Source organism: Rattus norvegicus, chromosome 7, assembly GCF_036323735.1.
Source record: "Rattus norvegicus strain BN/NHsdMcwi chromosome 7, GRCr8, whole genome shotgun sequence".
NCBI classification, from domain to species: Eukaryota; Metazoa; Chordata; class Mammalia; order Rodentia; family Muridae; genus Rattus; species Rattus norvegicus.
This window is the reverse complement of record NC_086025.1, coordinates 130440657-130455327: the sequence shown is the minus strand read 5'-3', so window position 1 is coordinate 130455327 and position 14671 is coordinate 130440657. Positions and strand designations below refer to the sequence as shown.

Sequence of the window (14671 nt, the reverse complement as noted above, 5' to 3'; positions counted from 1 at the left end):
AAAAATTGGGTCTAGGAGCTAACGGGAATTTTGAAAATAAGCATAGATAGCGTGTTAAAGGTGGTGGGAAAACCACCAAATTAGTACCAACTCCTATCAGCACTGCGTGGAAAATACAGACCCACGTAGGCAGACTGGAGCAATTATGCTCTTAACAAAGTCCATTGCCAGAGCTGGGACAATGGCTTAGAGCTTGGGTTCTTTTTTGTTTTTCTTTTCTTTTCTTTTTTCTTTTTTTTCGGAGCTGGGGACTGAACCCAGGGCCTTGCGCTTGCTAGGCAAGCGCTCTACCACTGAGCTAAATCCCCAACCCCTAGAGCTTGCGTTCTTATTGGGAGCATTAATTCTCTCCAAAATTCGCTCGATGGCGAGTGGAAGCTTCTCTAGAACACCCAGTTTAGTAGCCTCTGTGTTTCCTTGTTCCTGCTGAAGTTTTCAACTTGTAAATTGTGAAATCTCCAGTTCCCTTCTTCGGGGTTGGTTTCTTTTTTTTTTTTTTTTTGGTTCTTTTTTTTTTCGGAGCTGGGGATCGAACCCAGGGCCTTGCGCTTCCTAGGTAAGCGCTCTACCACTGAGCTAAATCCCCAGCCCCTCGGGGTTGGTTTCTAATAAACCTTTTCGTAGGTGGCTGGAGAGATGGCTCACAGGTTAAGGGCACTGGCTGCTCTTGTAAAAAGCCTGAGTCTGGTCGTCAGTGACCACACTGGGTAGCTCACGGCTGTTGGTAACTCAGCACTGAGGGATCTGACACCCTCTTCTGGATTCCGCAGAACAAGTACGGAAATAATCAAATAGCTCCTTGAAAATCTTTATACTTAGAAAGTAGCTTGCCCCTCTCACCTAATAGAGTAAATTTACTTAAATAGAGGGAAGATGCCATACACAGGCACCACTCTAGGTATACCCACAGCTGAAAAAAACATTTCCTGCTCTTGTAAAACACATTTGCGGAAGTAAGAGACAAAAAGGAAATATATCGTATGTTGTTTTAGATGGTACTAATGGACATTGGGGGGAAGAAACCACTTAACGATGTGTGGAGAAGTAACAACAGGTAGGGGGTTGGGAGGTGGAGGGTTGATACAATTAGAAAGAAAATGGTAAAGCCAGTTGTTTGAAGAATATTTAAAAGAGATCAGAAGGTGAGTCACACAGACACTTGGGGAAGAAGCTTGTAAACAAACAGAACAGAACTGCAAAGGCTCTTGTGGCTAAACACCTGGAATGCTCAGGAAAGTGTCTGAGTTCACTATGGCTGGAGCGAATGGGCACGAGGCCCATGGTTGGAGTGGCCAGCGTGGCCTTTCTAATGTTGCAGGGATCTGCTATTTCCTACATAAACGAAAGCCATTGGAGAGTCCCTGGTCTCGGCTGGGTGTTGACAGGAGGAGTCTGTCTCTGCAGATGGAGTAGATTACAGGGAAACAAGAGCACAGAGAGATATTAAGAGGATATTACAGTGATGCAGGCGAGGGAGCGTAATTCATGCTGGAAACCACCGTGTAACAGTGCACGTGGCACTACATTAAATATAATGAAAGCATAACAGCAAAGGCTCGGCCTGGAAAGGAACTTATTTATAATTCGTAATTCCCTTGGGAGATGAGGTTTATTAGAACAAAGACCTCAAGGCAGGAGGGAGAGCATTAGACAGAAACATTGTAACGCATGAAGAATATGAGTGTGACCAGCACTTAAAGAGGAAAAAGAGGGGGCTGGGGATTTAGCTCAGTGGTAGAGCGCTTACCTAGGAAGTGCAAGGCCCTGGGTTCGGTCCCCAGCTCTAAAAAAAAGAACCCCCCCAAAAAAAGAGGAAAAAGAGGCTTTTGCGGGCCTATATTTTTTAAAACCTACTTTAACAATGGTTCTTAAATGCTTCAACCTCCCTATTAGCCCACCAACCAAAGGTAGGGGAGGAAGATGGCTAATAGGACAAGGGGGACCTGTTTAGAAGTAGTTCTTTGGGAGCCATTCCAATTTTCATCGTCTGCAGTCCAGTCCACTAGCAAAACACCAAACATGAATCAGCAGCAGCAGCAGCAGCCTTATCCAGAAGAAACCTCTAGGCTTAGCATGTTGGTACAAGTCTGCTGAATCAGCAAGAAACGGCTGGAGCACCGTCAGAAGTTCTGTGGTGCACTTCTCTCTACAAAGTCACTGCAAGCGAAGATCAGAAAAGAAAGCGAGACGAGCCAACACAAGAGTGTCGTCAGTGAAGACCAGCGTCAGAGAAGCCCAACAAGGACCAGCAAGGCGAACCAATGCCAGAGCATCGTCCGCTGTCTGCCGGGTTATACGTGTACTCTTCCCAACCATCACGTGTCCTCTCAAATGTCCACTCCAGCAAACCATCACATGTCCTTTCACCAGGCAGCTTCCGGAAAAACATCCACGACATAAGTGAGTGCCCCCAACAAAACCAGAAAGCCCCACTTCAGGCTTCCCTTTAAAGCTTGGAGAGGGGATTCATTAAGAGTTAAGGATAAGAGAGCGAGAGATAGGAATGGGGAGAGAGGGAGGGAGGGGAGAGAGAGAAAGAAGGAGGGAGCCAAAGAGGGAAAGAGAGAAAAAGGGAGCAATCACTGCCACAAAGGGGATAGAACAGAGGAACCTCCAAAGCCACCTTCATCAGTCCCCAACCTAATCCCCAGGAGAAAGAAAAGAGAGAAAGAAAAGTTACGTTTCGTAAACTTTTAGTGGTGGTGGGAAGTTTCGCATCACATGATGTGGTTCAGCATGATATGTGCGACAAGGAGCACGGTACTGGGTAGAACCAGAAATCAGGGGCTGTTGTTAGAGCCACAGAAATGTAACTTTTTAACTCTCCCAGAGAAAGGGCTTCCTGGAAGTCTGGGGTGTGGCCTGAAGGTGTGGGACCATGTTCTAACAGTAACAAGGGGTCAGATTTGGATACAGGTCAAACAGAGAGACAAGAGAATATACTTGTGGAAGAAAGAGATAGAAACCACTGAGATGAAGGATATGGGCAGGGAAAACACGGGACACATTGCATCCATTTTCACATTTGAAATGTCTGTTTGGTGACTGATGGCAATGTTGACTAGTGTGCTTAGTCTTGTCCTTCCAAAATTCGTGTCCACCCGAATCCTAGGATTCTCGTTTTTTTTGTAAGCAGGGCTAACATAATAAATTAAATAAACATGAGGTCCTCCTGAACTAGGATGAATTAAAAAATCAGGGACCAGAGTGACCCTCTTAAAGGTTCACTTTGGGGAACCAATGAGTTTATTGGGTTTCCTTACAAAGCATAGGTGAGGGGGAGGTTGAAGAGATGGCTCAGCGGTTAAGAGCACTGACCACTCTTCCAGAGGTCCCGAGTTCAATTCCCCACAACCACATGGTGGCTCACAACCCTCTGTAATGGGATCTGATGCCCTCTTCTGGCCTGAAGATAAAGTACCCGTGTGTGTGTGTGTGTGTGTGTGTGTGTGTGTGTGTGTGTGTGTGTGTGTGTGTGTGTAATATTTATATGTGGTACCCACACGTGACAATATATACCGAGATCATCAGCCTAGAATGCTCTCTGAGCCTCACCGTTCAGGTGTCAGGGCTCCCCTTCATAACATGGCTGACTTCAGGTCACTGATACTGATGACCCAAATCCCCCACTCAGTCTCATGGCAGATCTTTCTGGAGAGCCCATCCTTGTTCATTACGCTATCTAGGAGTGGTCAGTCCCCACCCAGAGTTGCATTGTCTATCCACTATGACTTGGGACACTCGAGTAAAGAAAGACATCAAAGGTAACCCCCCAGGAGCCAAGGATAAAGGCCTTTGGAGATTACCGACTCACTGCAAGGTGTAACTGGCCTTCCCTTGCTTCCTGTGTTGGAAGGGAGTGAGGGAACTCACAGCTTCATTGGCCATTCGGTTTTTTAAACAGCTCCCGCTGTTCTATAAACTGTCTCCTCTTCATTCTCAGACTGAAATGGAACCCACCCTGCAGACGGAAAAACAGCCCTTAACCAACCAGCGCCACACACAGGATACTCCAGCCGACGCAGCCAATCAGCCCCAGATACAGTGCCGAGAAAATTACCTTTAATATTTCATCCAAATTTCACAGAGACCCAAATGTTTCATTTAAGTGTAAAACAAAGATAACAGAGTGTTTTTAGCAAAATGTGCCTTTCTTCTAACCGAGATGTTCGTTCCCAGGCACTCAGGATCCTCACCCGGCTGACAAGTTACCCTAAATCACCTTCCCAGCATGCAACGCTCCCGTCAGAGGTCAAGCGTGTTTCAAAAGCTTCTTCAGTGCACTTCAGAGACAAGTCAGCCAGTCCATCAATGACCAACACTGGAAGGTACAGTCTTGCTCTTGGGGTCTCGGGGTCCAAGGGTAGGGAGGAAAGGGGAGGCCTCACGCGGACTTAAGTGGGAGGTTACTGTTACAGCCTGGGGCTCAGGTCTCCATACTTTGTCTTCGTGGTGGAGGAGACATCATGTGACCCGGATCATTCGTTTGACTTTGGCAGCAGTTTCTTTTTGGAAGTCCTAGCCTCTGAACCCAATGAGGACCACTTTTACTCACTGGACTGTCTTTCCACCAGATGTTAAGTTTTTTTTAGTCATTCTTTCCTCTGCCAGGGGTGCCTAGACAGATTTAGTCCCACAACAGGCCTAGGGGTTGATCTGAGTCCTGGCGCTTTCTCTGGGAGCTTCGAGGAACTGTGAGATAGGAAGAATTCATGTTCTCAGGAAAACGGAGTTGCTTGCATAGAGGGCCGCCACTGTGCTGGCCCAATGGGTGACAATATTCAAGGATACTGAGTAAATTATTATTAAAGCCCTCATTGCAACTCTCATGCTAGGTGATTGTTTTAAGCCACTAAGCGGTTTCGTCTACTCCATAGTATATCATTAGGAAAACAAAAGACTTTCTCTTGTTGGGATGTGGCTTGCTGGTAAAGCACTTGTCTGGCATGTTCAAAGCCCTGAGTTCAATCCCCAGGACCACCACCACCACCACTACACACACACACACACACACACACACACACACACACACACACATACACGCCCTAAAAGTGGAACAAAACCATGTGGTTGAGGTGAGAGTGAGATGTAGAACAGCTACCACACCAAAAATAAGAGATCAGAAGCCCCATCTTGACCCACAGACAAATTTTTGCCACCACTAAATTAATTTTTTCCCATGTGAAAGACAAGTAGTAACTCCTTCCATTGCTCCCTGTGTCACATCATCCATACACTCTGTCAGATGGATTGTCCAAGAAAGGACAGGACAGTGCACGTACACAGTCAGTCACTCCATCCCGGCTACTCTTCGATGCTGCACACGTCTCATTTGCACGGCCTCGTAGTAGCTTACAAGAAAGAGCCGCCCTCCACACTCCCTTCACTTCACACTCTGTTCCTACCGCACAAACAATGAGCGGTTTCTCTGCTCTGCAGCAGGACGGGATTCTCACCTACCACCTCGCCCTCCAGCCCAAAGAACCCCCTGTGTGTGCTGCGTCCACGACAGCACAGAAGAACACGCACCAGGGGATCCTAGAGAGGCTTAGCCTGGGGCATCTCAGCAGGAGGGTACTCAGAGGCTCACAGAACCCCCTGAATTGGTGAAACGTTTAAAGGAGCAAAGTTTGGTTCTAGAAAGGATGGCATCAGGAGCTGGAGGGATTCTGGTGTTCTTACCGTAATAAGTGCTATCCAGGAGGCTGACACTGTCTTGGTAACTGTCACTCGTTGGTAGCTGGTGTAGACAGTGGTTGGTGTTCTGTGTTTTGTCTGTGCTCAGACAGCTGCCGAGTGACCTTGATTCTACCTTCTGCATGGAGAGAGCAGAGTTGCCTCGTCTGATAGGATGGCCGTGACTCTGTCTTCCTTAGACAGAACAATGGAGCTAGCTACCATTCCAGAGCAGCCCACAGTGACACTAAGCCCAACTTATGTTAGCACACCAACTCTGGGTGTCGGGCTGCCCTCTTCCTTCTTATGTCTCTGAGCACCATTGCATGATGGTCCTTGGAGCTGGGGCCATCGAGGTAAGTAGAAGGCAAACTCCAGGGAGAGCTCACTCAGGCACCAGCCCTGTCCTGGGGAGTGTCTCCTCAAATTGTATGCCTCAGGCCCTTCAAGTGGGTCGCCATCCTGCTCCACAGAATCCTTGCATGTTGTCTCTGTCTTCCTGTCCTTCCTCCCTTCTCTGCCTGTACCTCACCATCACCATCTTGCCGTGGTCTCACTAATGACTGCAGTCGCCACACGGATTTGTCTGGCTTCTCACTCACACTGTGGACCATGACCTGGATGACTTTCTTAGCATTCATGTCTCTTTTCAAGTGTGACCTCAAAAGAGGCCTTCCCAACCCACTCCAATGAAGGCATTCCCTGCCCGGGCACTTCCTGTGTCTCTTTACCTTGTTTTATCCTTCATCCACGTGTCAGTATTTGGACATTTTTAATGATTCCTTGTCATTTTCTGTCTTCACCAGCGTCTGGATGCTTGTTAAGTAACACAGGCAAGCATTTGTCTGCCTTGTTCAGCCCTTCATCTCCAGGCTTGACATGGTAATGTTTTCAAAGGTCAATGCACATTTATCTTATAAAAAAACAGTAAACAAGACGTGTGTGTGTGTGTGTGTGTGTGTGTGTGTGTGTGTGTCCTCAAAGCATGTGTTGGCAATGAGGGAAGGATACTGACATAGAATAGCAGAATTCTGGGCCTCAGGCGAAGAGTATAATAAAGTCTAATAACTGCTTATTTGATTTGGCCCACATAAATAGGTTTTAGTAGATTAAAAACCCAGATTCACATATTCATGTGTATCTATGCATATGCAGATACACGCACAAACGCATTGCTAACGGATGCCCTGATTGCCAAGTATTTTAAAAGTTTAGCCTAATAGTTTAATTCAAGTAATACCATTAATAACCATGTTATACTTTAAAGGGGGAGTTTTGATATTCAGATCTTTTTCGTTCCCTGGTTATTTTCAAATCCACAAGATTTTAAAAGTTAGAGATCCAGCAAGGGTTCTATGCAGGGTTGAATTGCTGACTCAGCTGTCCCTGCGCCATTTCAGGAATGAGGATCGGATGTAGGATGGAGATAATGGGGAGAGAGGGAAGGCAGGTTCTCACTGGTCAGGGCCCCTCTACCGATTATCACCTATGGCATGGCTAACGGTTGGTTGTGGTAAGAGTCCTTGAGTTCATAGCTCCAGAAACTCACTTCACATGGGCTCAGTAGAGACCAGGCAAATACAGCATCAAACCAGGTAGGGGTCTTGTCAGTCATGCTCTCTACTTTTGGGGTGAGTGGCCATCTTCTCCTCATAACCAGATGACCCCCACGGCTTTTGACTTCCCTGAGTCTTTACTGGCTCAGCCTTCATAGGCACTGAGAATTTGTGAGTGTGTGAGGCCCCTGCCTGACCTGACTGGGTCACAGACATTTTCTAAGTATCATTTTGTCCTCCCTGGAGGCCCTGCCAGGCAACCTCTACAGGGTACACAAGGTCACTAACAGCTCTTTGTCTTGCACCTCACACTGACAACAGGGCGGTGTCTTAATTGACTTTTGGCAAAGCCTAGCCTAGGTACCTACCTCCTGCTTGCCCAACTGCCTCTTCATACAGCTTAGCAGAAGTTCTCTCTCCTAGCCTCAGGGATCTCTCTCTCCCTGCTTTGTGCTGCCCAGGATCCTAGGATCCCTACGTCTACCCAGCGAACTGCACTTTGTCGGTCCTAAATCCTGCCTGCCTCTCCTGCCTCCAGGCACCATCCGCATTCAGTGACAATGTTTGACTGTTTGAAGGACTGGGGACGCCCCCTAGACATGCTTGCACATGCTGGGAAAATATTTATTACTAGGCCTCCTTGCCAGCCTTCCCACTGGATGAGGCTTGAACAGAGTAGAACTTGGTCACAGCTGTTCTAGAGATTCGATGTCCCCAGCTACCTACTTTAGTTGGAACAATTCTAGGTGGCAAATAAGTAAGATAAAATAAGTCGGACTCTGCATGCGCAGATGCAGGTCAGGAAGGCTCCCCGGTCACCCTCTGGGGGACAAACGGGCTTTAGGAAATGGGGTCCAGACAAACTTGGGCTTTAGATTGCACTGCTTGAATTTTCTAGTTGGAATATACTTTTATATGTTATCTATATATTCGATATGTTTTCATTTGAGGCTAACAGTGAGACAGGGTCTTACTACGGTGGCTTGGCTTGGAACTTAGGATGACGTCACACTGACTCCCTCTGCCTCTGCCTTCTAAATGCTGGGATCACAGCTATGTGTCACCACGTCAAGAGTCTTTAAGGCAGTGTCTCATACATCCCAGGCTGGCCTCAAACTCAGTTTGTAATTTTGGACAACCTCGAACTTCTGGTCCTCCTGACTCCACATCCCAAGTGCTGGGATTGCAGTCAGTTTAAGAAGTGTCGGAGACTAAAGCCAGGGCTTCGAGAAGGCTACGCCAGTGCTCTAAGAAAGAGGAGGCATCTCTACAAGGGGAGAGTGCTTCACTGGCACAGCCAGGGGTCATGACCTATCCATGGGGTGAACGCTGAGTGAGTGGGGGAGGGGAGTGGGGGGGTGAGGGTGAATGTGTAAAACTACCAGGACATTAAAGCTATTTTGTAATGATTCAGTTGGGGGCAAGGTAGATTGTTTAGAACCTGGAAATATTTTTTTTTTTCTGTAGGTGAAACAGAACGGTCAAGCTGGGAGCCAAGCCACTGGTTTGGGTTAGGGACTATAACCCAGTACAGTCTGATTCCAGGCCATGAGGCAATTACCCAACATTCTGCCACCTGGGCTAGATCCCTAGCTGTGGTGGCTTGGATGAAAATGGCCCCCCACAGGCTCATAGGGAGTGTACTATTAGGAGGTGTGACCTTGTGGGATGAGTTATGGCGTTGTTGGAGGAAGTGTGTCACTGGGGGAGGCTCTGAGGTCTCAAGATGCCCAATCCAGGCCTAAGGTGGCCTTCTCTTCCTGTTGTCTGCCAATTCGGATGTAGAACTCTCAGCTCCTCTAGCACCATGTCTGCTTGTGTGCCGGCGTGCTGCCCGACATGAGGATAATGGTCTGAACCTCTGAAACTGTACGTCAGCCCCCAATTAAACGTTTCGCTTTATATGAGTTGCCATGGCCACAGTGTCTGTTCAGAGCAATAGAAATCCTAAGTAAGATACTAGCTCAATAATTAAAATGATTTAAAAAATAAGGGCTGAGGAGCTGGAATGAAAGCTCAGGAGTTAAGAGTACCTACCTCCTTGGAGATGACCTGTGTTCTCTTGCTAACTGTGTTACCCAGATAAAACTGTGGCGTCCTGCAGGCTAAAGGAAGCCTGTCCCCGCCTGGATTTGATTGGCAATAAAGTACTGCTATACAGCCAGTGGCTGGGCAAAGGGAGATGGGGACTCTTAGAGTTGCTCGGGCTAAGACACAGGGGGAGGAGGGGAGAATTGCCATGAACAGATTTAGAGTTGCAGAGGGGAGATCATCCGAATTGTAGGCCTAAAGGGAATATGGCCTCCATATTCCCTAAAGGGAATATGGGTAGCAAAGATCAATGGGCTTTACAGAAGGTAATAGACAGCAAAGTTAAGAGTAGATTCAGAAGTTGTTGAGCCAGGAGTAGAGGGAGAAGGGCATGCTAGCTGCAGGAGGCTTACAGGTGCCCAGCCACTGAGCTAGTGGAGCATGTTAAAAATAAGCTTGTGTGTGTGTGTGTGTGTGTGTGTGTGTGTGTGTGTGTGTGTGTGTGTGTGTGGTTTCATTCTCGGATCCAAAAATAGCTCCCAGGCAGGTCAGAGTGCACCAGGATCCATCAGGAGTCAAAGAGTTATAGCAAAAACCTCACCACTACAATGACCCAGGTTCGATTCCCAGCACCCAGGTGTTGGTTCACAACCACCTGTAACTTCAGTTCCAGAGGCTCCAATGCCCCTGTGATCACCAACTATGGGCATGGTACGCGTACATACGTGCAAACAGAACACTCATACACATAAAATAAAATAAATATTTTTAATTTTCATTTCCTTGTTGTTTTTTTTTATTTTTCCAAACAGAGTTTCTTGGTGTGGCCCTGGCTGTCCTGGAACTCATTCTGTAGGTCAGGCTGTCTCTGAACTCAGAGATCACCTGCTTCTGCCTCCTGAGTGCTGGGGTTAAAGGTGTGCACCTCTATGTCCCACTTTAAATTTTTCCTTTTTAATTATGAGTTTAAAGGCTGGGTCCCATGGGTCACCACTATAATCCAGCACTTGGGAGGCTGAGGCAAGAGGATCTTCACAAGTTCAAGGCCAGCCTGACCTATAGAGTAAGGCCCTATCTTTAAAACAAAATAAGTTTGGGAGAAGAAGTACGTAACGAACATTATATCCTCGGTCTACATGGAGACTTGAAAATAGAAAAAATAAAACCTTAGCTCTTTATATGATTGCATATAATTTTTCTTAGACTCCTGGCCTGGGAGTAAAAAGAAGAAAGCAAGCGAGCGTTCCTGAGGCCTCTGGGATCCCTGCGTTTCTTACTGGTGACGCATGGCCTGCCGCTCACCCCCAAACTCTGCATTCTCCAGTGAATATCTGTGCATCCTTCTCTGTATCCTCCTCCCCTGGCACCACACGACTGGCATCTGTTGTAGTAAGAATTCATTGGGGGTTTCTACCCAGCCTTCGATCCAGAGAAAAGACACAAAACCTTTATATTTATAATAAGCCTTATTAGCACTAGAGCTGGCAGATATCAGCCCTCTATGCTATTGTGTCTACTTCTCTGTCAATAACCCCAAGATATGTCTTGCAATGTTCCACCTAGACTTCTTTTACTCCAACTGTTTGGCTCTCATGGACAGTTCTCTCTTACCCCATAGTGTCTTTCCCTCTCTCTTCACTTTCCTCTCTTCCTCATGGTCCCATCCTCAGACCCCAAGCCCCAGGAACCAATGCCCTGCCTGCCTCTCTTCTGCCCAGCTGCAGAGGCTATAGGCCTCTTTATTCAACCAATAGTTTTAAATTAAGGACCAAGGTCACGGGGCATCATTTGGTGTACATGAGGATCTCCTTGTCTGTGAAGTAACCAGATCCTGGGGGCCGATATTTATCATATTTATCATCACAGTACGGAGCAACAGACCAAACCTCGACAGGCATCTTGCGTGGATCTCCCTTCCCTGACAGAGGCAGTTCTTTTCACTGCCATTAGCCACTCTCAACACCACTAATTGCCGGCCAGATCAACCCCTAGACACTCCGAAGGGAAATAGATATACGACATCTCTCCTAGGGACTAGCCCTGGCTGGACTCCTCAAGTCAAAGGTAACGAAAGTCTGGTGACTGCCTAGCACCCTGTGAAGCACTCTGGCAGGGAAAGCTGTTGTAGATGCGGTTATGGGGCCGACGGCAGAGCAATTCTGGGGAATTAGAAATAAGAATCACGGAAACAGATGAGAAACTTATTAGTGACGGTTGTTAAAAACATGCACGGAGAAAGGGGCCTTGAAGAAGAGTCCTGACAAACTCGACGTGGAGGGAGCAGCACATGCAGGCAGACAGGTGCTAAACGAGAGAGCGAGGGCAAGAGGATCAGACACACAGAGGAGAAAAGAAGGGCGGGGCTTTGGGGAAAAAGGGCGAATCGTGTAGCTCCGACGAAGCTGTACTGAGTACTGACGAAGCTGTACTGAGGCGCGAACACAACTCAATGTTGCTCTATTGTGTAGTCTTGCAGCAGGTACAGCTAATTCCAGCAAAACTGTAAGCATGGTGCGGAAGAAAGCCTCCATCCACTCCAGAAAGGAGACTACCCAGGCCCCAGGCAAGGAGTTATAGGCGAGGGAACCCAGGAGGAGAGCTGCACTTTTGTCGCGGCAGCCATGTTTCCTCACGGTCAGAATTTTCCTTTGTGGTTAAACATCCTTGATTCTGCGTTAGATTGACCCCACTCTATCAGGAACTAAGGTTCCAGGGCCTTCACCTACACATGTACACCGATAAAAGATCTGTACCCTCAAAATCAAACTCAACATCATACCGGGCACCGGTGGCACACACATTCAATCCAGCACTTGGGAGGCGGAGGCAGGCAGATCTCTGGGAGTTTGGGGCCAGCCTGGTCTACAGAGTGAGTTCCAGGATGGCCAGGGCCACACAGAGAAAGCCTGCCTCAAACAAAAACAAAGGACAAACTTCAACGTCATTGTAGAATCAGTTGTCACAGTGTGGCTTCAATAGCCCTTCTCTTTTGTGGGGATCATAGGATGAAATGCTCTATAAAAGATCTGGTCCAGCATGGCTTGGGACAGAAAAGGCTCACCTTGTTGTGTTTTGAAGGGGGTTAGTTCAGCGCGGAGTGAAATGGATGACCGGGAGTACCGAGTTTATTGGAAGAGCCATTTGTAAAATGAGATAGAAGTTCTAGCTAGCCCATATAAAAGATACACAATCCTGGTATTTTATTTGCGAGCTGCAAGTCTACACTGGGCAAGTTTGGGGCTATTCTAACTCATATCCCAGCCATACGTGCCTTGTTCCTTGCTGTTTCTCCTGGCCATGTCCTTTCATGGTGGCTTGCTCCTCTCTTTGTGTTCTTTCTCCCTCTCTACCTGTAACCCCAGCCAGGTAACTGAAAACCTGCCTACTATTGCCCAGTCACAGGCTTTGGCCTTTGATTGACCAGTTAACTTGGGGAGCAAGGTACACACAACAGAGGCTGGTATACATGACAGTCCACAAACAGATCTTGGGGTACGGAATTTAGCATTTGAATACAAGCTGCACCTGAGCAACCTCCTACAGTTATTAATGCCTTAGACAGAAAGGCAGTAGCGCTGGGGGTGGGGTAAGGGGGTGGGCGTGGGGTTCTGAGGAGAGTTCAGATCCCAGCGCCCAAAACAGACAGAAGCATAGCAGTTTCTGAAGGGAGGAATTGCAGTCTCTGTGGCAGAAGAGGGGTGTCTTAGAGCTTTCTGAGGATGGGGGAGGTCTTGAAGCAAAAGCCTGCCACCAGGATCTCTGATTTCCAGGCAGGAGGCAGGGAAGGAGGTGGGAGCAGGATGAGTGGTATCAATACCACCTTTGATGTAATGAGTGGTATCAATCACCGGGACCCACTCAGTAGAAGTGGTTTCCACAGGTTATTGTGATGCCTACTCTTCGTTGTCAACTTGACCATGTCCAGAATTTACTAAGTGTAGGATGATGTCATTACGCAGGTGAAGGCCGGTTCAAGATAGAACGAGGTCTATCATTGGACGAGAAGGAAGGATAGTCAGGAGAGAAGTTTTAGAGAGAGGAGGAGACTGGATCGAGGGAGAATATGGAGGCTGATGTTAAGATTCCTCTCTGCACATACATTTACAGGTTGTTATGAATATTCTTAAGGGATGGGTGTGTACAGGGCTTTGTGTGTCTAGGTGGGCAATTATATCTTATCAGTTGGATCAGAGGTTATTGTGTTGTGTGTTCTTTCATGTGGAGATTTAAGTTCAAGAGAATATGTGGTGGTTGGAGACACTAGGCCGCCACAGAATTGGGATGTGTATTTCTAGCATGGTGGCAGCCTGCCTTGGGAACTAGATGGGTGGAGAAATTGTTGCCAGGCTCAGAGAGAGGTCATCGGCGGTGTGGCATGGGATGGAGCAAAGCGGGTGAGACGGTAGAAGACACGGAAGAAGGAAGCTTGCTTCTTACTTGCACTCTCTCTGGCTGCAGTGTATTCCTTCACTGGCGTTAGAGCCTACTTCTCTGGGATGCCAGCATACACTGAAGGCCAGCCGAGAGTGAGCACCTACCGGATTCTTGGAACTTCTGTTGGTAGACAGCCATTGTTGGAATAGCCGGATCACAGCCCATAAGTCATTCTAATAAATCACATTCATATACATGTATTAATAAATCTATTATGAATGAAGATGATGAGTCGATATGTATTCTATCAGTTATGTTTGTTGGGGAGTCACCCCAAAAGCCACATGAACACCTATCTCAGTCAAATTGTGGTAGTTTATTGAACACACAATCCCAAAACTGATCCATCAAGACCACAGCCCACAGGCTCAGGAGCTGGAAGCTGCAACCCCAAACATTGCTACACAGACAACCGTGAGCTCTGGATGGAGCATTCATGCCCACTTGGACACAGCTGTATCCACTTCTGTGGGGTGATGTGAGGTGACCCCAGGAAACTCTTCCCTGGGTAGTTGAAGGATCAGGGATCCCCAACACTGACATTTTCCGTTTAGAAACCCTCCTTTCAAATAAATTGCACATTTACAAGATGGAACCTTTAAAATTATTTTATTTTTTAGGGGTATGGGTGTTTTGTCTGATGTCTGTGTTCCTACCACATCATGTCGGGGACCCACAGAGGACAAAATAAGGCATCAGATCCCTTGGAATTGATGTTACAGTTGGTATAAGGTGTGTGTGTGTGTGTGTGTGTGTGTGTGTGTGTGTGTGTGTGTGTGTGTGTGTGTTTGAACCTGGCTTCTTTGGAAAAGCGCCCAATGCTCTTAACTGACGAGCCTCTCTCCAGCTCCAACATGGGGCCTGAGTTCTAATCCCCAGCACCCATGTGTGCTGGTTTGGGTGAGAAATGTCTCCCCTATGCTTTAAGATATGAGCACTTGGTCTCCAGTTGGTGGCACTGTTTGAGAAGGATT

The 14671-nt window shown here is 47.4% G+C and overlaps 1 protein-coding gene across 1 annotated transcript in view; it reads right to left on the bottom strand.

Moving 5' to 3' along the window:
* Window positions 1-3600: 3600 nt before the first annotated feature.
* Window positions 3601-14671, bottom strand: part of Pced1b (PC-esterase domain containing 1B) — a 178197-nt gene continuing 167126 nt past the window's right edge. The window contains exon 5 of the mRNA XM_063263668.1: window positions 3601-3961. Coding sequence (XP_063119738.1) covers window positions 3897-3961 — 65 coding nt within the window. The 3' untranslated portion in view covers window positions 3601-3896. The remainder of the gene's footprint in view (window positions 3962-14671) is intronic.